A 25416-nucleotide genomic window follows, 5' to 3' on the forward strand; every position below is an offset into this window, starting at 1 on the left:
CGTGTGTTAGTGGTTCTGTCGATTGTTCCTGCAAAAAGGATGCTGGATTCACAACGTTAGTGAGCACAATTTCTGTATCATCCTGTTCTACAATGGTGGCCTGGTATTTAAAAAAACATGAAGGAGATAACCAGTGGGCTCTTTTCTGTTCCAGGACTGCTGATACCACATGGGACACTAGCACAGTAATCTTTTGTCCCAAGGTGAATTTGTGAGCCTCTTCAAGATTCATGATGACTGCTGCCACAGCCCTTAGGCATCCAGGCCATCCTTTGCTCGTTTCATCCAGCTGTTTTGAAAAATACGCCACTGCCTTTCTGTACAGTCCTAGTTTCTGAGCAAGGACCCCCAAGGCTATTCCTTGTTTTTCATAGGGACATCTGGGAAGTCCCAGAGCTGGAGCTCTCATTAACTCTAAATTTCTAAAAGCCTCCTCTGCTTTATCAGTCCAGTCCAAAGAGGGAGGGCTTTCCCTTCAACAGTTCATATACTGGTCCTACCAGAACACCATAATCATGGATCCAAAGTCTGCACCATCCAGTCATTCCCAGGAATGTCCAGAGCTCCTTGACGGTCGACGGTCGTGGAGTCTGGCAAATGGCTTCTTTTCTGGCAGTCCCAAGTTCTCTCTGTCCTCCTGTTATTTCATATCCTAGGTAGGAAACTCAGGTTTGGATTAGTTGGGCCTTTTGTCTGGTTACCCAATAACCAGTCCCAGAAAATTCAATAATCCCACCATTCACTGGACACATTCTTCCTGTTTCTGTAGCAATTAACGGGTCATCCACATATTGTAACAGAGTCCCTGTCTGAGCAGGTGGCTTTCATGATTCTAATTCTCGTGCTGATTTTCCAAAAACTGCTGGATTGTTTTTAAATCCCTGTGGTAATACTGTCAAAGTTAAGTTTTTCTTCCTGTGTCAGAATTTTCCCATTCGAAAGCAAAAAATTTTGGCTTTCTTTGGCCAATGGTAAGCAAAAGAAATGGTATGACATCTGGAGGCAAGGTCTGTCATTGCAGGTAGCTTATAGAGCTGTGGTTCATATATGAATGAAGACCCAAGAAGCCAAAACTCGATCAGTTGAAACTGGCCAATGTTGTGTTAGGTGACAAAAATGGCTTTTTAAGTATGTTCATAGCAAGAGGAGTTTGAAAGAAATAGAGTGGTACTTGTGGAAGATGGTCCCTCCCTGAGTAACAGGGACTAAGGAGTAGAGAAGACTGTGCTTTTCTTGCCTCAAGTTTTAAACTGTTAGCCCCCTGGGCTGCCCAGTCCCCTGTCACAGAGGACAGTCCCCTGATCGTCCTGACTGGAAACTAGCCAATGTTCTTCCAGTCTGCAAGAAGGTCACGAGGAAATCTTTCCTCATGAAAGCAACTACAGACCAGTTGGTCTCACCTCAGCGCCTGGACAAAATATGGAGGTCTAAGGTCACCTGCCTCATTGATGAAGAGAAGGGGGTGGATGTAGTTTCTGTGGATTTTAGTCTAAACTGGGCAAGCGGAGGTTGGAGGGCAGCTCTACAGAAAGGAAACTGCTGGGGTTGCTCCTGTGCACCACGAGCCAGCAGTGTGCCCTTCCAGCCAAGGTGACAAACCACATCCAACAGACAAACACAAGACATAATTATCAGCATTGATGTGGCCTCACCTTGAGTACTGTGTGCTGTGCTGAGTGCTCCAATTGAAGAAGCATGCGAGGGTCGGCTTCCTAAGGAGGGGAAGTGGAGAAGGAGGCACTGAGCTCTTTTCCCTCATATCCAGTTACAGGATGTGTGGGAGCAGTTCAAAGCCACACCTGTGGAGGACTGGACTTGACATTATGAGCATTTCTTTCCTGAAAGAGTGGTCAAACACTGGAAGAGGCTTCCTAGAGAGGGGGTCAATGGCCCAAGCCTGTCAGTGTTTAACAGGCACTTGCACACTGCCCTTAAAACATTTTTTTGATCAGCCCTGAAGTGGTCAGATAGCTGGAGCAGAAGATCATTCAAAATGAAGTACTTTGTCCTGGGTTCAGCAGTAGCAGACAGTGTTCTCCTTCTCAATAGCTGGTGCAGTGCTTTGTTCCTGACTTTCAGCCTAGGAAGAATGCTGATAACACCAATGTTTTTAATTGTTGCTAAGTAATGTTTACTCCGACCAAGGACTTTCTCAGTCTCATGCTCTGCTAGGGAGGAGGGGAAGCCAGGAGGAAGCAGAGACAGGACACCTGACCCAAACTGAGCCTCTAGCCAAAGGGGTATTCCATACCACAGCACATCATGCCCAGTAAACAGAGGAGAGTTAACCAAAAGGCCCAGATCGCTGCTTGGGTTGGGCTGAGTATCAGTTGGCAGGTGGTGAGCAATTCTATTCTCTCCCCTTGTTATTTCACTTATCATTATTATTATTGGTGGTAGCAGTAGTATTTTTGTGTTATACCTTAGTTATTGGACTGTTCTTACCTCAACCTGTGGGAGCTGCATTCTTTCAGTTCTCCTTCCCATCCCTCCAGGAGCGGAGGGAGAAAGAAAGGGGGGATTGAGCTAGGTAGCAGCTGCATGGTTCTGAGTGGCCAGCTGGGCTTAAACCATGACATACTTCCAGCGTATCCTAGTCTAGTCTTGCCTGGTCTAGTCTAGTCCATTACATTTTATCCCAATACCATTTGTGCTGCTGTATTCCCCGGGCAATCTCAAGAAGACAGCCCACCCAACCACCCCCTTATGGGCCAATGGAAGACCTCAAGTGTTTTGCTGCTCTTCCTTAAGGAAAAGACTGCTGCACTCAAAAGGTCTAAACAACTTTCTGCTTCACTGGAATGATGTGCAATGGCTGGATGTGCGCAACTACCTGCTGTGATATGTAGCTCTTGTGCAGCCTAAGCAGACACACAACCACTGTATGGACAGACTCAGTGGCCAGAAGGAAAGACACACAGCATTTCCATTTGAGACAGAGAAATTTAGAACCCAGAGGAGAAAGAGCCATGTACTCACATCACATCGTCACACAGTGCTCAAAACATCCTTGCTTTCCTGACCCACAAGGAGGGCTATGTGCATTTCAGCATGGTTCTAGTTTGTGTTACAGCACAGAGGAATTTTCCATGGTCTTGCCTCTCAGCAACTGAGATGAAATCATAGCTGGGGTCATGGAACTAAAAACATTCTCAAAGCATTTCAGAATTGTATTTTCACCTCTATAACAAAGGTGAAACGTGCCGTTTCCTAAATGAGGCAGTCTTAATTACTTTTGTTGGGTTTTATTCTGTAGGAGAAGTCAATATTTTTCCTCACTTTGTAGGAAGTCATTGATGCCAACTGTAAATACAGATTTTCTCTGGAGGTCACATTGCCACATGTCCTAGCAGGGATCCTTACTGTCATTAAATGTGAAGCATCTGTGCCAACACCATGCTAGTTAAAGGAAAGACTATTGAACTGTTCTGCAGAAAGCATCCCAGGGTTGTCTGGTTCCATGTCCCCTGAAGTACCAGGGCCACAGGGGAAATCTACTTCATTGTTGGTACCCCCACCTGTGGCATGGAGCTGTGGTGGCAGGCTGGGGAGGATGGGCTTCAGGAACTTGAACTCGCTGTTGCCAGAGCCCGTTGTGAGGCTGATCTCATAGCAATAGGCATGGGGCAGGGTAGCTGCAGCAGCCCCATCAGCCAGGCTGCTTTGCAAGTTGCTGGCACCATAAAGCACATGCCCATCCTTCAGTTCCTTTCTCTTGCACACCTTGCGAATGACAAAGGCTGCTGTGGACATGAGGAAGAGGAGTGAGATGAAGACCAAGGAAATGATTAAATACATTGTCAGGGAGCTGCCCTCATCCTCTGTGGTCAGGCTGCTGTGTTGCAGGTGCATGTCCGAGAAGTCACTGAGCAGGAGTGCACTCATTGCTGCAGTGGCTGACAGTGGTGGCTGCCCATTGTCTCGCACCAGTATGACGAGCTTCTGCTTCACGGCATCTCTCTCTGTCACCGATCTCCTCAGTCGCACCTCCCCACTTTGGGCACCCACCACAAACAGTCCAGGATCAGAGGCCCTCAGCAGGTGGTAGGAGAGCCACGAGTTCTGCCCTGAGTCAGCATCAACAGCCACCACTTTGGTGATGAGGTAGCCTGCCTCAGCTGAAATGGGCACCAGCTCACTGGATGGAGAGCTGCTTTCCTGTGAGGGATATAGTACCAGTGGGGCATTGTCATTCTCGTCTACCACAACAAGGCAGATGGTGACATTGGCGCTGAGAGGTGGTGACCCTGCATCAGAGGCACTCACCATGACCTCGATCTGCCTCACCTGCTCATAGTCCAGGGGCCGCAGCACAAACACATCCCCATTCTCAGAGTTCACAGAGATGCAGGAGCAGGGAGGGTGCTCTGTATGGTGGGCTGGGACCAGAGCATAGGTCACCTTGGCATTAGGCCCAATGTCAGCATCTACAGCACCAACAGTCCCAACGAGCACTGTGGGAACGTTATTCTCACGTACATACATGGTGTACGATGTCTGGTTGAACACAGGTGCATTGTCATTCACGTCGGAGATGTCCACTGTGAAGGTGTGGGTGATTGTGAGAGGAGGTGACCCCGCGTCTGCTGCTGTGACTGTGAGGATGTATCGTGCCGTCTCCTCCCTGTCCAGTGCACTGACAGTCACAAGCTCAAAGTAATTCTTATAGGCTGGCCGCAGGAAGAATGACTGCTGGTCCTCGAGGCCACACGAGATCTTCCCATTGGAACCAGAATCCCGGTCCCTGACAGTAAACAGGGCAACGACTGTCCCAGGCAATGCATCCTCAGGGATTGGGCTGCTGAAGGAATTGACCACCAGTTCCGGTGCATTGTCATTCACATCCACCACCTCCACCAACACTCTGCAAATTCCTGAGAGGCCCCCACCATCTGTGGCCTGAACACTAAGCTCATGATTCTCTGCTGTCTCAAAGTCCAAAGGTTTTGTGAGTTTAATTTCACCACTCATGGGGTCTATCGTGAATGCTGAGTAGCTCTGGTCTCCTGCTTGGCTGATCTGATAAGATATGTCCCCATTAACTCCTGCATCACGATCGGTCGCAACGACTCTGAGAACCACAGAGCCCTCTGGGGCATTTTCCAAAACCTGCCCAACATAAAGTTCCTGTGAGAAGATGGGAGCATTGTCATTTACATCTAGAATGACAACGTGGATTTGGGTGGTTCCACTCCTGGGTGGAGAGCCCCCATCTACTGCAATGAGACTGAAATCCATCTCTGCCTTCTCCTCCCTGTCGAGTGGCTTTTCCAGGACCAATTCCACATACTTCTTGCCCTTAATTTGACTCCCCAAATCAATACCAAAGTACTTGCTCTCAGGAGCTATGCTGTAAGCCTGGATACTGTTGCTGCCAACATCCAGGTCCCGAGCCGCCTGCAGAGGAAAACGAGAGCCAGGGTTGCTCGTTTCCACTATCTTAAGAGTGACCCGTTCCTCCGGGAAAACGGGCGCGTGGTCATTGATGTCCTCCACGCCCACCTCCACCCGAAAGAACTGCACGGGGTTTGCCAACAGGAGCTCGAAGGGCAGAGTGCAGGTAGCGGACTGGCCGCACAGCTCCTCGCGGTCCAGCCTCTCGGCCACGACGAGGCGGCCGGTGCCCGGCTCTAAGCGAAGGTGCTGCCGGCCGTCCTCCGAGAGCAGGCGGGCGCGGCGAGCCGAGAGCTGCGCCGGGGCCAGCCCCGCGTCCTCCGCCACGTTGGCTACCACGGAGCCGCTCTCGCTCTCCTCGGCCACGGAGTAGCGGATGGGCTCGGCGCGAGCGTGCGGCAGGGAGAGGAAAGCACAGAGACAGAGCACTTGCCTTGCGGTCGCCATGGCGGGGGGGCGGACAGCGTCTGTATCTGTATCGGGGATCACTCGCGCAGTCCTCCACGGTAATCGGCGCCCGATAGCAGCGCGTCCGAAAGGCTGGCGGTCCGGAGCGCTGCCGCCGTATTGCGGCAGCGTGTGGTACGGGCTTCTGGTCGCGTATCCTGCCTAGCTCGGCTCTGCCGGGCTGGCCTGGGCTCTGCTGGTCTGGGTTCTGCTCTGCTCTGTTGGGTTGCGCAGAGCCAGTGTGGGCTCTGGCGACCCCTTTCGCAGCTGCTCTCCGTCGCCTTGGCCGGCAGCACCACCCTGCGGCCCGAGACGGGACTGCTCCCGTCTCCGCCCGCTGCCCGCGCTGTCGGCTTGCCCCAGCACACGGACCCGTGCGCACATAGGCGGCGGTCGGGTCCTCACCCGCATTGGGACCCCGCGGCAGGATGCTCGCACACCGCGCAGGGGACAGCAGAGCGGGTCAGGAGAGCCGAGAGCCCTGTGGGGCCGCCGCTCATCACCGACAGCTGCCCCGCGGGTTCCTCCGCTGTCCAGAGTGCTCCGGTGACGTCCCGGTGGAGACCAGTGCACAGCCAGGCTGCCACAAGGCTTAATCCGGACGCGGAGGAGCAGGCAGAGTTGGCGCAAGGCGGGGGAGAAGCCATCCAGTGGGATGATGCCAAGGGTGGCGGTGCTTGCAAAGGCACGGGAAGTGCCTGCGCCCAGGACAGCATGCTCACCACAATGTTTCCTAAAGGGAGTCTTCGACGAGCCCGCAGGAATGCACAGCAGTACTTGCAGGTGCTCAAGTCCTGGAGAGTCCTTCTCTCGGGTAGAAACTGTGATACATCTTGTAGTTGTGCACTGCATCAGACACCTGTCCCATCCAGCTGGAATGACCCGAGAAGCAGTCGGTTACGTGGTGCTGGTTCCTTGTGATCTTCGGAGGAGAGACACTCCTACCTTCTCAAATGTCTTTCACAACTCCGTTTCTTACAGGTGTTCTATTGGAGGAGATTAGTATCCATAAGCCTATGTCTGTTTGGATGTGGAGAACCCTGAGCAGAGTAGCTTCAGGCAGGACTCCAGCCAGGCACTGCATGACCCCACTTAGGGAAAAGAGTACTCCCTTGCCACTCCTTCAAGCCAGTTTAGAGCTTTCCTGCCAGAGAGCAGCTTCTTTTCCACTGTCCCAAGTAGTTCTATGTGGACTTACTGATCACAGGTGGCTTTCTCACCAGTAGCAAGTGGGTGTTCACTATAGGTTCCTTACATAAAATGAGCTGAATTTCTTCTTCTGCCAAAGGATTTGTGCAATGCAACACAGCACAGGATAGCCAAGGCTCATGCCTGAAAAGAAATTGTAGCTAGGTTGGGGTTGGTCTCTTCTTGTAAGAAGTACAGAATGTGAGAATAATCTCAATTTGTGCCAGAGTCTAGACTGGGTTAGGAGACATTTCTTCATTAAATGGGTTGTCAGGCATTTGCAAATGCTTCCCAGGGAAGTGGTTGAATCATCATCCCTGGACATGGCACTTTGGGGCATGGTTTTGTGGTATCTTTAGCAGTGTTAAATAATCACTGGACTTGTGTCAGGGATCTTTACCAACTCAAATTATTCCTTCACTCAGGATGATTGAATAGTGGAGCCATGCAAAAGGGGTGGCTGTAGTCCTCTGCATGTCATAGAATCACAGAATCCTCGAATGGTTTGGTTTGGAAGGGTCTTTAAAGATCATTTAGTTCCAACCTGCCCTGCAATGGACACAAAGGGACACATTCCACTAGAAAAGTTCCACAAAGCCCCATCCAACCTGACCATACATGGGACATCCATCACTTCTCTGGGTAACCTGTTCCAATGCCTTACCAATCCTACAAGGAAGAACTTCTCCATAATGTCTAATGTATATCTACCCACTTTCATTTTAAAGCCATATCCGCTTGTCCTATCACCACATGAACTTGTACAGGCCCTTTAGGAAGGGCTGCTCTACAGCCTCCTTGAGCCTTCTGCTGTCCAGGCTGGACAACTCCATCTCTCTCAAGGTTTCTTCATAAGAGAATTGCTCCAGCTATCTAATCATCTTTGTGGCCCTTGTCTGGAGTCAATCCAACTCACTCCAACAGATCCACATCCTTATCTTGCAAGCACACATTGATGGGTTAAGTTTAGCTTTGCATCAACCAACACTTGTCACTTGGACATTGAGCCATTAACCACAAATCTTTGAGTGCAATTATCCTTCCAATTTCATATCCATATCCATTTTAAGTAGATCCATCATATACTTCTCCAATTTTTTAAGGAGAAGGGTGTAATGCGGGACAGTCAAGTCTTTGCCCAAGTCCAAGTAGATGATATCATTTGGTCTTCCCTTACAGACCAATGCCATAACCCCATTGTGGAAGGCCATCAAATTGTTCAGGGATGTTAGTGAGGCCATGTCCGCAGGTACCAATCACATCCTTACATCCCATGAGCCTTTGAATGCATTCCAGGGAGATCTGGTCCATGATCTTGCTGGGCAATGAGGTGACTGACTGGCTTGTAGTTTCCTGGCAATTTTTCCTTGTAAATTTTGGGGTTATGTTTCCCATTATTCTGTCACTGGGATCCTCGACTGCCATGACTTCTGAAACATGATGGATAATATATTGACTATTGCATCTCTTCAAGTCCCACGTACTTCTACAGCTTTATGTTATTTAGTTGGTCTCAAAACAACTACAGTGGGTTGTCATTCTCCCAGTCCATTACTTGCCCTTCGTGGCTTGATCATTGATGCTAGAGCACTTGCCAGTGAAGGCTGAGACATTTCTGTAGAGAAGCCTCTCCCTGGTCACTGTTTTTGCTCACCAAATGCCCACATCGTGGAGTTCCCACAAATACCATAAACACTTCCAAAAGAACAGGGATGCCATCTTTGTGACATCCATCTTCTGAAACTCCACTTTCAGTGTCACACTTTGTTCTGGAAAGCCTCACAGTTGCCATCTGCAGAAGTCAGGAGAGTAGGGCAGGTCACTCTCCCCACTTCCCTGCTTTGCAGATGTCAAAACAGACCCAGGGTCTCTGGGAAGGAGGAGGCCTGATATTCTAGATCTGCATATAATGCCTCGTCACACCAAGACAGTACCGGGGAGACCTGTAGAGGCCTGAAAGCAATTCCCTGCTCCTTATAACTTTCTTGAAGGCTCCACTGGCAACATCTCCCAGTTCAAGAATTGTACCCACTCAACCTTAACTTGGCCAAGGGAAAACACGGAAAAAACACTCCTGGCCCTTTGGAAACTGTGACAGAACTTTCACAGGAAGGACAGCCCTACAGATGTGACTGGCTCCACACAAAGCATTGAAGCGTTCTCTTTATTTTGCTTTTACACACAAGGGTCTCCCATGTTACAACAGCTCAGCTTATAACTGCAGCACAACACAGAATGAGGGTTTCCCAATATCCTGTACCATGCTTTCTTTTAAACAATCTTTTAATTACATGGGGGAGTGACATTCCTCCTTAAGAGGAAGAGGCAATCTTCAAATGTAGTCAGAGCAGAGGGAGAAAAGACATGACAATACAAATGCTCTAAGAGAAAAACACAGAAAATCGTAACAGCTTTCCACTCCCATCAAGAAACCTTCGAATCCAGGAACAATGACGATACCAAACTCAGAGTTCATTTTCAGATTTGATCTTGATGCTACCTTCAGAGAAAGTTCCTTAAAGCAACTTGTGGAGTTTCTTTACAATCTTCTTTAAGGAACATTCTCATAGCTCTGTATGGTTACAGTCTACTAGAAGGCAATTCCACTGTGCCAAAAGTCAAGCACGCGGGGCAGAAAATCAGCTTGACCAAACAGGGAAATCCTTGTGGAGTTCCAAAGGAAAAAGAAATTGTTCTGCTGCTCTCCCCTAGAGACTATGAGAGTTTTCTACTAAAAAACCCAAAATATCTTTCTCCATGCTGGGCTGGAATTTCAATGGCTGGATGGGAGCATCTGCCTACTTTGATGTGTAGCCCTTGTGCAGCATAAGCAGACACAGCTGTACGCACAGACACAGTGACCAGAAGGAAAAAAATAGAGAGCCCACCCATCTCAGAGACATGCAGAGAAGAAAGAGCCCTATGATCATACATTGTCACACAGTACTCACAATGTCCTTGCTTTCCTGACACACACATTTGAGTGAAGTTGTTTGTCTACCCCACCACGCCATTGTGTTACAGCACAAAGGAGTTGGTCCAAAGTGTTGCCTGCCAGCAACTGAGACAAGAATTTGCCTGGGGTCCTGGCACTAATCCTAATCTGAAAGCAATTCAGACATGGCTGCACAGAGCAGAAACATGCAATGTCTTGAATGAGAGAGCTTTATTTTGTTGGATTTGTACGTTCTTTGTTTGCTTGGGGTTTTTGTGGAGGTGAAGTCAGTATTTTTTCTCACATTGTCTTCATGGGAAGTCACTGATGTCAACTGTAAATACAGATTTACTCTGGAGGTCACATTGCCACATATTTTAGCATGGATACTTTCCTGCCATGACGCACTGTGCCAATAGCATGCTAGTTAAAGGAAAGACTATTGAACTGCTCTGCAGAAAGCATCCCAGGGTTGTCTGGTGCCACGTCCTCTGCAGTGAGAGTGCCACAGGGGAAATCTAGTTCACTGTTGGTACCCCCACCTGTGGCATGAAGATGTGGTGGCAGGCTGGGGAGGATGGGCTTCAAGAACTTGAACTCGCTGTTGCCAGAGCCCGTTGTGAGGCTGATCTCATAGCAATAGGCATGGGGCAGGGTCCTTGCAGCAGCCCCATCAGCCAGGCTGCTCTGTAAGTTGCTGGCACCATAAAGCACATGCCCATCCTTCAGTTCCTTTCTCTTGCACACCTTGCAAATGACAAAGGCTGCTGTGGCCACGAGAAAGAGGAGTGAGATGAAGACCAAAGAAATTATTAAATAGGTTGTCAGGGAGCTGCCGTCATCCTCTGTGGTCAGGCTGCTGTGTGGTAGGCGCATGTCTGAGAAGTCACTGAGCAGGAGTGCACTCATTGCTGCAGTGGCTGACAGTGGTGGCTGCCCATTGTCTCGCACCAGTATGACGAGCTTCTGCTTCACGGCATCTCTCTCTGTCACCGATCTCCTCAGTCGCACCTCCCCACTTTGAGCACCCACCACAAACAGTCCAGGATCAGTAGCCCTCAGCAGGTGGTAGGAGAGCCACGAGTTCTGCCCTGAGTCAGCGTCAACAGCCACCACTTTGGTGATGAGGTAGCCTGCCTCAGCCATAACAGGAACCAGCTCACTGGATGGAGAGCTGCTGTCCTGTGAGGGGTAAAGCACCAGTGGGGCATTGTCATTTTGATCTACCACAACAAGGCAGATGGTGACATTGGTGCTGAGAGGTGGTGACCCCGCATCAGAGGCACTCACCATGACCTCGATCTGCCTCACCTGCTCATAGTCCAGGGGCCGCAGCACAAACACATCCCCATTCTCAGAGTTCACAGAGATGCAGGAGCAGGGAGGGTGCTGTGTAAGGTGGGCTGGGATCAGGGAATAGGTCACCTTGGCATTAGGCCCCATATCGGCATCTACAGCACTGACGGTCCCAACGAGCTCTGTGGGAACGTTATTCTCACGTACATACATGGTGTATGATGTCTGATTGAACACAGGTGCATTGTCGTTCACATCGGAGATGTCCACTGTGAAGGTGTGGGTGGTTGTGAGAGAAGGTGACCCCGCGTCTGTTGCTGTGACTGTGAGGATGTACTGTGCCGTCTCCTCCCTGTCCAGTGCGCTGACAGTCACAAGCTCAAAGTAATTCTTATAGGCTGGCCGCAGGGAGAATGACAGTTGGTTGTCAAGGGCACAGGAGATCTTCCCATTGACATCAGAATCATCATCTTTAACAGTAAAGAGGGCGACGACTGTCCCAGGCAATGCATCCTCAGGGATGGGGCTGCTGAAGGAATTGACCACCACCTCTGGTGCATTGTCATTCACATCCACCACTTCCACCAACACTCTGCAGATTGCAGAGAGGCCCCCACCATCTGTGGCCCGCACTCTAAACTCATAATTCTTTGCTGCCTCAAAGTCCAGAGACTTTGTGAGTTGAATTTCACCACTTATGCGGTCAACCACAAAAACTGAGTGGCTCTGGCCTCCTGCTTGGCTGATCTGATAGGAGACGTCCCCATTAACTCCTGCATCCTGATCGGTTGCCACTACTCTGAGAACCACAGAGCCCTCTGGGGCATTTTCCAAAACCTGTGCAATGAAAACCTTCTGTGCGAACACGGGAGCGTTGTCATTTACATCTAGAACGACCACGTGGATTTGGGTGGTCCCACTCCTGGGTGGAGAGCCCCCATCTATGGCAATGAGACTGAAATCCATCTCTGCCTTCTCCTCCCTGTCGAGTGGCTTTTCCAAAACAAGTTCAATGTATTTGGCATCCTCAGTTTGAGTTCCAAAGTCAGTGCTGAAGTATTCATTCTCAGGAGCAATGCTGTAAGCCTGGATGCTGTTGCTGCCAACATCCAGGTCCTGAGCCACCTCCAAAGGGAAACGAGAGCCAGGGTTGCTCGTTTCCAGTATCTTAAGAGTGACCCGTTCCTCCGGGAAAACGGGCGCGTGGTCATTGATGTCCTCCACGCCCACCTCCACCCGAAAGAACTGCACGGGGTTTGCCAACAGGAGCTCGAAGGGCAGAGTGCAGGTAGCGGACTGGCCGCACAGCTCCTCGCGGTCCAGCCTCTCGGCCACGACGAGGCGGCCGGTGCCCGGCTCTAAGCGAAGGTGCTGCCGGCCGTCCTCCGAGAGCAGGCGGGCGCGGCGAGCCGAGAGCTGCGCCGGGGCCAGTCCCGCGTCCTCCGCCACGTTGGCTACCACGGAGCCGCTCTCGCTCTCCTCGGCTACGGAGTAGCGGATGGGCTCGGCGCGAGCGTGCGGCAGGGAGAGGAAAGCACAGAGAGAGAGCACTTGCCTTGCGGTCGCCATGGCGGGGCGGCGAACAGCCTCCGTGTCGGGGATCACCCGCGCAGTCGTCTGCGGTAAGCGGCGCCCGGCCACAGCTCGCCGAAACGGCGGGCGTGCGCCCTTCCTCTGTCCGAGTCCGGCTTGCGGCCCGGAGCGCTGCCGCCGTGTCCCGGCAGCGGATGGTACGGGAACCTGGTCGCTCCCGCTGCCCAGCTCGGCTCTGCTGGTCTGAGTTCTGCTCTGCTCTGCTGGGTTGGGGAGAGCCAGGGTGGGCTCTGCCACATCCTCTCACAGCTGCTCTCCGTCGCCTTGGCCGGCAGCACCACCCTGCGGCCCGAGACGGGACTGCGTCTGTCGCCGCCCGCTGCTCGCGGTGTCGGCTCTCCCCACACACGGACTCGTGCGCACACAGGCGGCTGCCCGTCTCTCACCTGCATTGGGGGCCCGCGGCGGGATGCGCGCACACCGTGTCGGAGACGGCAGAGCCGGTCAGGAGGGCCGAGAGCCCTGCGGGACAGCCGCTTATCCCTAGGGCTCTGGGCATCGCCGGCACCTGCCCCGCGGTTTCTCTCGCTGCCCAGAGCCCGCCGCTGGCGACGTCCCGTAGGCGAGCCGTGCAAAGCGTGTCCGCCCCAAAGGTGAGGTCGGACCCGCAGAAGCGGGACAGAGCTGTCGGGAGGGGGGAGAATCCGTCCAACGGGCCGATGCCGAGGGTGGTTGTGCTTGCAGAGGCACGGGAAGTGCCTGCCCCCAGAATAGTCTCTCTGACCGCTCCTGCCCGCGGCAATGCTTCTTAAAGGGCGTCGTTGCTTTTTAAAGGGCGCCTTCGAGGAGCCCTTGGGAATGCTGTTTTCTCACCAGTAGCAAGTGGGTGCTGCCTACAGGTTCCTCACTTAAAATGAGCAGAATTTCTTCCACCAAAGGAATTGTGCAACAGAACACAGCAGATGACAGCCAAGGTCAATATCTGAAAGGATCTTGTAGCAGTTTCAAGGAGATATCGCCTCCCACGTCAGAAGTAATAGAACATGAGGAAATGGCTCCATTTTGTGTCAGGGAGTTTAGCTTTGCATCAACCACCACCACTTGTCAGACATTGAGCCGTTAACCACAGATCTTTGAGTGCAATCATCCTTGCAATTCCTTATGCACCAAGTTGTCCATCCGTCATAAGTATCTCTCCAGTTTAGGCAGGATGTCATTTGGACAGTGTCAAATCTTTGCACAAGTCCAGGTAAGTGACTCTTCCCTTATCCAGCAGTGCCATAACCCCATTGTAGAAGGCAGGAACATGAGGCCCTAGTGACAAATCTTATTTTACATGAGCTTTTCCATGCTTTCCAGGGAATATGCTCCGTGATCTTTCTTTGCATCAAGGTGAGACTGATGAGCCTGTAGTTCTCTTTTTTCCATTTGTAAAAACTGGGGTTATATTTCTGATTTTCCAGTCACTATGAACTTCACCCAACTGCAAGGAATTCTGAAACATGGTGGATAGTGGCTTGGCCACGTGCGTCTCTTCAGGTCCCATGAATTACTGCATCTTCATGTTCCTTTAGATGGTCTCAAACCTGATCTTCTATAGCAGGTTGTTCATCATTATCGGAGTCCATGACTTGCGCTTAGTGATTTGGACATTGATTCTGGAGCACTTGCCAGTGAAGACTGAGACACTTCTGGAGAGAAGCCTCTCCCTGGTTGCTAATTTTGCTCACCAAAAGCCCACCTCCTGGAGCTCCACCAAACACTTTCAAAGCAACAGGGATGCCATCTTTGTGACATTCATCTTCTGAAACTACTACACCTTTAGTGTCACACTTTATGCTGGAGAGCCTCACATTTGCTATCTGCAGCTGGAGCTTTCAGAAGAGTTGGGAAGGCCACTCTCTTAATATTGATTCAGAGAAAACTCCAGGAACAAACTTGCCAACAAAGTTTTCAAGCTGACAAGCAGGTATTCTTTATTGCAGCGCCGGGAGACACGGGGGATAGCTCCTCCTAACGTGTGTCTCCCAATTGCCACACAAGCCGTCCTTTTATAGCCGCTGGGCATACATACATATTCACGAGGCTACGTATGGATTACATAATTTCCCAGAAAGTTCCCCGCATGCGTACAGAATTGTGGTGGTGGTCTCTGAGGGTCGTTTACTTCTTCCAACAATCTTCATCACTTCTGGCAGCCTTTGAAGCATGCGCAGTAGATGCTCATACCAGTTTAATTGGTTCATTAGCACCAGAGATAATAATCCTCCTATCCTCCTACTCATCAGTTAGTTTAACTGTAGCCCATCCTGGACACCTGCGGTTCCCAGATACTCCTTATCCCTGTGTCCTGTTCTTATCCCTGTGTCCTGTTCTTCTAGACTGTTTTTCTTAAACTATGTCACAACTATAACGATTTATCTTGTGAGAATTCTCAGTATGTTCTCTAGCTGCACTCTCTATATTTTTTTTTCTCTATGTATCATGCACCTCAGTAATTTTCCATTGCTACTGTTACAAAGCCTTCAAACTTAACATTACTTAAAATTAATTCTAAAGGTTTCTATATTCCATTTTGTGATTTTGTGCCCCCTTGTCTCAAATTCCCCCCTTTTTCTGTCCTTTTGCAAATTCTTTTGCAACATTTTGTATATTACCATTACCATCAAAATTCTTTCTGAAATAATTTCCCATTTCTACTTGGTGCTTAATTTCATTCCTTTTCCAATTGTAGACCGTTTACAACACCAGAGGGAACACTGTATCATACCACAAGTAATCAATATTAAAATAATTAACATCAATATTCCTGCAACCAGTTGCCTCAACCAGGAGAGACTGGGTAACCATGAAGTTAACTTTTTCCATATTTCTTCAAAACCCTAGGAGGTGTCATCCATGGCCATTTCATGAAATATCTTCGTTTGTTTCCAAATTTCCTCCAGATCTGTTTCCATTCTGCCGCTTTGGTCTATATAGGAACAACAGCTTTCATTGATTATGGAACAAACCCCTCCTTGTGATGCCAATAACATGTCTAGAGCCATTTGGTTTTGTAAAACCACTTTAGAGAAGCTGGTTAAAATTGGGTATTACAGCAGCTAAGGTCCATGCCCCCTTCCAGTTGGGGTTTAGAGTCTTATAAGCATTTTCTCCACATAACCAATACCATCCTTTCCCTTTAGGAATGGGCCATCACTGAACTATGATACCATCTGTGTTAATAGTATGATTGCAATTTGAATGGTGACCTACATCTGTGGCATTTAAGCAAGATTTCCTACCCTAGTTCCTGGTGTAATACATCTTTGTGCACAGGTGTAATATTTATTACCTGGATTAGGATTAACTATTCCAAATTTTAACCTTTCCTTCGAATACAGATTGCTAGTGTTCACCCACAAATTTGTCCATGAGACAGTGTTAGGAACTGGAACTCCAATTAATGGGAGACCCAGGCTTTCTCCTGATTTAGGCAACTGTGCACAAACCCAACAGTCACTACAATTAAAAACATCAGTAACATTCTTCACTAATTTCAGGTATAAGTTCTGGTCCCAAGCTTGTGCGCCAGTTATCATATGAGTCCAAATTATGACCAATGCCATTTTATACATAAAGGTCCTGAAGGTTTGATCCGCCATGTCTTCTCTGGCTCTGGTGCTTTCTTAATTCTTGAATAATGTATCCAAGCAGGTTGTTTCTTTATCTTCACTGCTGTAAAGGTGGTCAGTAATATCTGGTACAGTCCGCTCCACTTCTCTAGAGGATCTCCTGAAAAATTCTTAACATAAACCTAGTCTCCAGATCTGAAAGGGTGAATCAGATAATCCAAACCTCTTGCTCTTGTCCCTACTATTCTCTTATTTATCTCCTCCAATTGTTTTCCCAGATTGATCAGAAACTGCTGGAGATAGTCTTCTCCCACTTCCTGAAGACTTTCTCCTTTAAACTGGGACTGATACGGTCTTCCATACAAAATCGCAAATGGACTGACCTCTTCTTTTGACTGAGGTTTAGTTTGAATTCTTAATAGAGCCAGTGGTAATGGTAGTATAAATTCATTTCCCGACATATTTTACTAATCTGTTGTTTAATCAGATGGCTCATCTTTTCTACTTGCCCACTGACCTGAGGCGTATATGGAACATGTAGTTGCCAATCAATTTCTAATTTTTTGCTAATTTTTTGTAACAATTTTGCGCTAAAGTGTGAACCCCAGTTGGAAGATATTGCTGCTGGTACTCCAAAACGAGGTATTATTTCATTTAATAATGTTTTAATCACCTGTCTTGCATTATTTATCCTACAAGGTAATGCTTCTGGCCAGCCTGAAGAGGTATCCGTTAACACCAACAACTATTGATAACCCCCTTTTCTTGGTAATTCAGAAAAATCTGTTTGGCACTGCTGTCCCGGATGACTTCCTCTCCCAGTTGTCCCAATTTGATTTCTATTTTCAGTTTTAGGATTATTCTTAAGACATAACTGACATTGCTTTGTCACTAATTGAACTGTGGTGTATAGATTCCTTCCTACAATTTGTTTGTCTAAATATTTATACAAAGAGTTGCTACCCCAATGAGTTTTATTATGTTCTTCCTGAACTAACTTCCAGAGTTGGTTATAGGGGATTACAATTCACCCATAAGGTATTTCAGCCCAACCCTCTTTATTTTCCTGTCCCTTTAGATCCTCAATCAATTTTCTATCCTCTTCTGAATACCTAGGTTTAGATATTTCAATTGTTAGTTTGCCATCAGGGATTAAGGACATGATTTGAGATTGTTCGGCTGCTGGTTTGGCTTCAAAATTAGCCGAATTATTTCCAATTTCCTGATCAGAGTCACCTTGTTGATGTCCTTTACAGTACATAATAGCTACTTCTTCAGGTAGCTGAACAGCTTCCAGTAATTGTAGAATTTCTGTAGCATGTTTAATCTGTTTCCCTTGTGTGTTCAAAAGTCCTCATTCTTTCCAGATAGCACCATGTGCATGTACCACACCAAATGCGTATTTAGAATCAGTCCAAATATTTATCCTTTTATCTTTAGCCAATTCCAGGGCTCTTGTTAATGCTATTATTTCTGCCTTCTGGGCAAAAGTGTTCGCAGGTAAAGGTTTAGCTTCTATTACCTGTGAAGTGGAGGTAATGGCATATCCTGCCTTTCGTTTACCATTTTTCATGAAGCTACTACCATCAGTAAACCAAGAATCAGCATCTTCCAGAGGTTTTTCTTTTAAGTCTGGTCGGCTCGAATATAGTCTCTATGGTGGTCAAGCAGTCGTGTGTTAGTGGTTCTGTCGATTGTTCCTGCAAAAAGGATGCTGGATTCACAACGTTAGTGAGCACAATTTCTGTATCATCCTGTTCTACAATGGTGGCCTGGTATTTAAAAAAACATGAAGGAGATAACCAGTGGGCTCTTTTCTGTTCCAGGACTGCTGATACCACATGGGACACTAGCACAGTAATCTTTTGTCCCAAGGTGAATTTGTGAGCCTCTTCAAGATTCATGACGACTGCTGCCACAGCCCTTAGGCATCCAGGCCATCCTTTGCTCGTTTCATCCAGCTGTTTTGAAAAATACGCCACTGCCTTTCTGTACAGTCCTAGTTTCTGAGCAAGGACCCCCAAGGCTATTCCTTGTTTTTCATAGGGACATCTGGGAAGTCCCAGAGCTGGAGCTCTCATTAACTCTAAATTTCTAAAAGCCTCCTCTGCTTTATCAGTCCAGTCCAAAGAGGGAGGGTTTTCCCTTCAACAGTTCATATACTGGTCCTACCAGAACACCATAATCATGGATCCAAAGTCTGCACCATCCAGTCATTCCCAGGAATGTCCAGAGCTCCTTGACGGTCGACGGTCGTGGAGTCTGGCAAATGGCTTCTTTTCTGGCAGTCCCAAGTTCTCTCTGTCCTCCTGTTATTTCATATCCTAGGTAGGAAACTCAGGTTTGGATTAGTTGGGCCTTTTGTCTGGTTACCCAATAACCAGTCCCAGAAAATTCAATAATCCCACCATTCACTGGACACATTCTTCCTGTTTCTGTAGCAATTAACGGGTCATCCACATATTGTAACAGAGTCCCTGTCTGAGCAGGTGGCTTTCATGATTCTAATTCTCGTGCTGATTTTCCAAAAACTGCTGGATTGTTTTTAAATCCCTGTGGTAATACTGTCAAAGTTAAGTTTTTCTTCCTGTGTCAGAATTTTCCCATTCGAAAGCAAAAAATTTTGGCTTTCTTTGGCCAATGGTAAGCAAAAGAAATGGTATGACATCTGGAGGCAAGGTCTGTCATTGCAGGTAGCTTATAGAGCTGTGGTTCATATATGAATGAAGACCCAAGAAGCCAAAACTCGATCAGTTGAAACTGGCCAATGTTGTGTTAGGTGACAAAAATGGCTTTTTAAGTATGTTCATAGCAAGAGGAGTTTGAAAGAAATAGAGTGGTACTTGTGGAAGATGGTCCCTCCCTGAGTAACAGGGACTAAGGAGTAGAGAAGACTGTGCTTTTCTTGCCTCAAGTTAAACTGTTAGCCCCCTGGGCTGCCCAGTCCCCTGTCACAGAGGACAGTCCCCTGATCGTCCTGACTGGAAACTAGCCAATGTTCTTCCAGTCTGCAAGAAGGTCACGAGGAAATCTTTCCTCATGAAAGCAACTACAGACCAGTTGGTCTCACCTCAGCGCCTGGACAAAATATGGAGGTCTAAGGTCACCTGCCTCATTGATGAAGAGAAGGGGGTGGATGTAGTTTCTGTGGATTTTAGTCTAAACTGGGCAAGCGGAGGTTGGAGGGCAGCTCTACAGAAAGGAAACTGCTGGGGTTGCTCCTGTGCACCACGAGCCAGCAGTGTGCCCTTCCAGCCAAGGTGACAAACCACATCCAACAGACAAACACAAGACATAATTATCAGCATTGATGTGGCCTCACCTTGAGTATTGTGTGCTGTGCTGAGTGCTCCAATTGAAGAAGCATGCGAGGGTCGGCTTCCTAAGGAGGGGAAGTGGAGAAGGAGGCACTGAGCTCTTTTCCCTCATATCCAGTTACAGGATGTGTGGGAGCAGTTCAAAGCCACACCTGTGGAGGACTGGACTTGACATTATGAGCATTTCTTTCCTGAAAGAGTGGTCAAACACTGGAAGAGGCTTCCTAGAGAGGGGGTCAATGGCCCAAGCCTGTCAGTGTTTAACAGGCACTTGCACACTGCCCTTAAAACATTTTTTTGATCAGCCCTGAAGTGGTCAGATAGCTGGAGCAGAAGATCATTCAAAATGAAGTACTTTGTCCTGGGTTCAGCAGTAGCAGACAGTGTTCTCCTTCTCAATAGCTGGTGCAGTGCTTTGTTCCTGACTTTCAGCCTAGGAAGAATGCTGATAACACCAATGTTTTTAATTGTTGCTAAGTAATGTTTACTCCGACCAAGGACTTTCTCAGTCTCATGCTCTGCTAGGGAGGAGGGGAAGCCAGGAGGAAGCAGAGACAGGACACCTGACCCAAACTGAGCCTCTAGCCAAAGGGGTATTCCATACCACAGCACATCATGCCCAATAAAATAAACTGAGGAGAGTTAACCAAAAGGCCCAGATCCCTGCTTGGGTTGGGCTGAGTATCAGTTGGCAGGTGGTGAGCAATTCTATTCTCTCCCCTTGTTATTTTGCTTATTATTATTATTGGTGGTAGCAGTAGTATTTTTGTGTTATACCTTAGTTATCGGACTGTTCTTACCTCAACCTGTGGGAGCTGCATTCTTTTAATTCTCCTTCCCACCCCTCCAGGAGCAGAGGAAGAAAGAAAGGGGGGATTGAGCTAGCTAGCAGCTGCATGGTTCTGAGTGGCCAGCTGGGCTTAAACCATGACATGCTTCTAGTGTATCCTAGTCTAGTCTTGCCTAGTCTAGTCTAGTCCATTACATTTTATCCCAATACCATTTGTGCTGCTTCATTCCCCGGGCAATCTCAAGGAGACAGCCCACCCAACCACCCCCTTATGGGCCAATGGAAGACCTCAAGTGTTTTGCTGCTCTTCCTTAAGGAAAAGACTGCTGCACTCAAAAGGTCAAAACAACTTTCTGCTTCGCTGGAATGATGTGCAATGGCTGGATGTGCGCAACTACCTGCTGTGATGTGTAGCCCTTGTGCAGCTTAAGCAGACACACAACCACTGTATGGACAGTGCCCAGAAGGAAAGACACACAGCATTTCCATTTGAGACAGAGAAATTTAGAACCCAGAGGAGAAAGAGCCATGTACTCACATCACATCGTCACACAGTGCTCAAAACATCCTTGCTTTCCTGACCCACAAGGAGGGCTATGTGCATTTCAGCATGGTTGTAGTTTGCGTTACAGCACAGAGGAATTTTCCATGGTCTTGCCTGCCAGCAACTGAGATGAAATCATAGCTGGGGTCATGGAACTAAAAACATCCTCAAAGCATTTCAGAATTGTATTTTCACCTCTATAACAAAGGTTTCCTAAATGAGGCAGTCTTAATTTCTTTTGTTGTGTTTTATTCTGTAGGAGAACTCAATATTTTTCCTCACTTTGCAGGAAGTCATTGATGCCAACTGTAAATACAGATTTACTCTGGAAGTCACATTGCCACATGTCCTAGCAGGGATCCATACTGTCATTAGATGTGAAGCATCTGTGCCAACACCATGCTAGTTAAAAGAAAGACTATTGAACTGTTCTGCAGAAAGCATCCCAGGGTTGTCTGGTTCCATGTCCCCTGAAGTATCAGGGCCACAGGGGAAATCTAGTTCATTGTTGGTACCCCCACCTGTGGCATGAAGCTGTGGCGGCAGGCTGGGGAGGATGGGCTTCAGGAACTTGAACTCGCTGTTGCCAGAGCCCGTTGTGAGGCTGACCTCATAGCAATAGGCATGGGGCAGAGTCCCTGCAGCAGCTGCATCAGCCAGGTTGGTCTGCAAGTTGCTGGCACCATAAAGCACATGCCCATCCTTCAGTTCCTTTCTCTTGCACACCTTGCAAATGACAAAGGCTGCTGTGGACACAAGGAAGAGAAGTGAGATGAAGACCAAGGATATGATTAAATACATCGTCAGGGAGCTGCCCTCATCCTCTGTGGCCAGGCTGCTGTGTGGTAGGCGCATGTCCGAGAAGTCACTGAGCAGGAGTGCACTCATTGCTGCAGTGGCTGACAGTGGTGGCTGCCCATTGTCTCTCACCAGTACGACGAGCTTCTGCTTCACAGCATCTCTCTCTGTCACCGATCTCCTCAGTCGCACCTCCCCACTTTGAGCACCCACCACAAACAGTCCAGGATCAGTAGCCCTCAGCAGGTGGTAGGAGAGCCACGAGTTCTGCCCTGAGTCAGTGTCAACAGCCACCACTTTGGTGATGAGGTAGCCTGCCTCAGCCATAACAGGAACCAGCTCACTGGATGGAGAGCTGCTGTCCTGTGAGGGGTAAAGCACCAGTGGAGCATTGTCATTCTCGTCTACCACAACAAGGCAGATGGTGACATTGGCGCTGAGAGGTGGTGACCCCGCATCAGAGGCGCTCACCATGACCTCAATCTGCCTCACCTGCTCATAGTCCAGGGGCCGCAGCACAAACACATCCCCATTCTCAGAGTTCACAGAGATGCAGGAGCAGGAAGGCTGCTGTGTAGGGTGGGCTGGGATCAGGGAATAGGTCACCTTGGCATTAGGCCCCACGTCGGCATCTACAGCACCAACAGTCCCAACAAGCACTGTGGGAACATTATTCTCACGTACATACATGGTGTACGATGTCTGGTTGAACACAGGTGCGTTGTCATTCACGTCGGAGATGTCCACTGTGAAGGTGTGGGTGGTTGTGAGAGGAGGTGACCCCGCGTCTGTTGCTGTGACTGTGAGGATGTATCGTGCCGTCTCCTCCCTGTCCAGTGCACTGACGGTCACAAGCTCAAAGTAATTCTTATAGGCTGGCCGCAGGGAGAATGACTGCTGGTCCTCAAGGGCACAGGAGATCTTCCCATTGGAACCAGAATCCCGGTCCCTGACAGTAAACAGGGCAACCACTGTCCCAGGCAAGGCGTCCTCAGGGATTGGGCTGCTGAAGGAATTGACCACCAGTTCCGGTGCATTGTCATTCACATCCACCACCTCCACCAACACTCTGCAAATTCCTGAGAGGCCCCCACCATCTGTGGCCTGAACACTAAGCTCATGATTCTCTGCTGTCTCAAAGTCCAAAGGTTTTGTGAGTTTAATTTCACCACTCATGGGGTCAATCTCAAATGCTGAGTGGCTCTGTCCTCCTGCTTGGCTGATCTGATAGGAGATGTCCCCATTAACTCCTGCATCACGATCGGTTGCCACTACTCTCAGAACCACAGAGCCCTCTGGGGCATTTTCCAAAACCTGCCCAACATAAAGTTCCTGTGAGAAGATGGGAGCATTGTCATTTACATCTATAATGACAACATGGATTTGGGTGGTTCCACTCCTGGGTGGAGAGCCCCCATCCACGGCAATGAGACTGAAATCCATCTCTGCCGTCTCCTCCCTGTCGAGTGGCTTTTCCAAAACAAGTTCCAGATACTTCTTGCCCTTAATCTGACTCCCAAAAGCGACACTAAAGTACTCGTCAGGAGAGATGCTATAAGCCTGGATACTGTTGCTGCCAACATCCAGGTCCTGAGCCACCTGCAGAGGGAAACGAGAGCCAGGGTCGCTCCTTTCCACTATCTTAAGAGTGACCCGTTCCTCCGGGAAAACGGGCGCGTGGTCATTGATGTCCTCCACGCCCACCTCCACCCGAAAGAACTGCACGGGGTTTGCCAACAGGAGCTCGAAGGGCAGAGTGCAGGTAGCGGACTGGCCGCACAGCTCCTCGCGGTCCAGCCTCTCGGCCACGACGAGGCGGCCGGTGCCCGGCTCTAAGCGAAGGTGCTGCCGGCCGTCCTCCGAGAGCAGGCGGGCGCGGCGAGCCGAGAGCTGCGCCGGGGCCAGCCCCGCGTCCTCCGCCACGTTGGCTACCACGGAGCCGCTGTCGCTCTCCTCGGCTACGGAGTAGCGGATGGGCTCGGCGCGAGCGTGCGGCAGGGAGAGGAAAGCACAGAGACAGAGCACTTGCCTTGCGGTCGCCATGGCGGGGGCCGGACAGCCTCCGTGTCGGGGATGACTCGCGCAGTCCTCCACGGTAACCGGCGCCCGGCAGCAGTGTGCCCGAAAGGCGGCCGTGCGCCCTTTTCTCTGTCCGAGTCCGGCTTGCGGCCCGTAGCGTTGCCGCCGTGTCCCGGCAGTGGTTGTTGGTACGGGCTTCTGGTCGCGTCCGCTGCCTATCTCGGCTCTGCCGGGCTGGTCTGGGCTCTGCTGGTCTGGGTTCTGCTCTGCTCTGCTGGGCTGGGCAGAGCCAGTGTGGGCTCTGGCGACCCCTTTCGCAGCTGCTCTCCGTCGCCTTGGCCGGCAGCACCACCCTGCGGCCCGAGACGGGACTGCGCCCGTCTCCGCCCGCTGCCCGCGCTGTCGGCTCGCCCCGGCACACGGACCCGTGCGCACACAAGCAGCTACTGGGCTATCACCCATTTTGCGGCGCCGCTGCCGGATGCGCGCACACCACGTCGGGGATGGCAGAGCCGGTCAGGAGGGCCGAGAGCCCCACGGGGTCGCCGCTGCATCCCGAGCGCCGGGCATCGCCGGCACCTGCTCTGCGGCTTCTCTCGCTGCCCAGAGCCCGCCGTGGGCGACGTCCCGGAGGCTACCCGTGCACAGCGTGGTCTCCCTAAAGGCGAGGTCGGAACGCAGAAGCGGGGCAGAATCCGTCCAAAGAGCCGATGCCGAGGTTGGTTGTGCTTGGAAAGGCACGGAAAGTGCCTGCCCCCTGGGTAGTCTCTCTGACCGCTCCTGCCCACCGCAATGCTTCTTAAAGAATGCGCCATTTAAGGGCGCCTCCGAAGAGCCCGAGAGGAAAGCAGTGTATGAAAGTTCTCAAGTGCTGGAAAGAGACTTTCGTCCTCTCACTCTGTAACAGCCGTGATAATACCTCAAGCAGTGCATCAGACACCTGGCCCATCCAGCTGGAACGACCCGAGAAGCAGCAGTTTTACAGCAGGAGGTGCTGATTCCTTGTTATCTCCGGAGGAGAGACACACCGACTTTCTCAAATGTCTTTCGCAACTCTTGTTACAGCTGTCACTGTCGGAGGAGATTAGCATCCAGAATCCTATATCCCCTTAGATATGGAGAACCCTGAGCAAAGTAGCTTCACACAGGACTCCAGACACGCACTGCTTGCCAGATAGACCACACTCAGGGAAAAGAATACTCCCTTACAGCTTTTCAAGCCAGTTTAGTTTCCTTCCAGATGGCAGTTTGTATTCATTTCCACTGTCCCAGGTAAAGAAGTTCCTATGGCGACTGATTGCTCGCTGGTGGCTTTATCACCAGTAGCAAGTGAGTGCTGCCTGAAGGTTCCTCTCTTACAATGACTTGTTTCTTCTTCCACCAAAAGATTTGTGCAACAGAACACAGCAGATGACAGCCAAGGCCCATGCCTGAAAGGAGATTGTAATGAGGGTGCGGTCAGTCTCTTGCAAGCAAATGACAGAACGTGACAGCCTCAATTTGTGCCAGGAAGGTCTAGATTGGACGTTAGGAGACCACTA

At 49.6% G+C, this 25416-nt stretch overlaps 4 protein-coding genes across 4 annotated transcripts in view; all 4 read right to left on the minus strand.

Annotated features, from left to right (window-relative positions):
• Positions 1–25416, minus strand: part of LOC133270901 (protocadherin beta-15-like) — a 46912-nt gene that overhangs the window by 14849 nt on the left and 6647 nt on the right. The window lies entirely within an intron of this gene.
• On the minus strand, positions 3069–5856 carry LOC133270903 (protocadherin beta-15-like). Its single transcript, XM_061456492.1, has one exon. It carries the CDS (start codon positions 5839–5841, stop codon positions 3400–3402), a length of 2442 nt encoding a protein of 813 aa, XP_061312476.1. The 5' UTR covers positions 5842–5856; the 3' UTR covers positions 3069–3399.
• On the minus strand, positions 10378–13051 carry LOC133270896 (protocadherin beta-4-like). Its single transcript, XM_061456484.1, has one exon. The coding sequence runs from the start codon at positions 12827–12829 to the stop codon at positions 10388–10390; it is 2442 nt and encodes an 813-aa protein (XP_061312468.1). The 5' UTR covers positions 12830–13051; the 3' UTR covers positions 10378–10387.
• Positions 21310–23899, minus strand: LOC133270897 (protocadherin beta-15-like). Its single transcript, XM_061456486.1, has one exon. It carries the CDS (start codon positions 23897–23899, stop codon positions 21461–21463), a length of 2439 nt encoding a protein of 812 aa, XP_061312470.1. The 3' UTR covers positions 21310–21460.

This window comes from Pezoporus flaviventris, unplaced genomic scaffold (genome assembly GCF_033815535.1).
Source record: "Pezoporus flaviventris isolate CSIRO_AGI_PZ_B2104156 unplaced genomic scaffold, CSIRO_AGI_Pfla_v1 ptg000023l, whole genome shotgun sequence".
Classification (NCBI taxonomy): domain Eukaryota; kingdom Metazoa; phylum Chordata; class Aves; order Psittaciformes; family Psittacidae; genus Pezoporus; species Pezoporus flaviventris.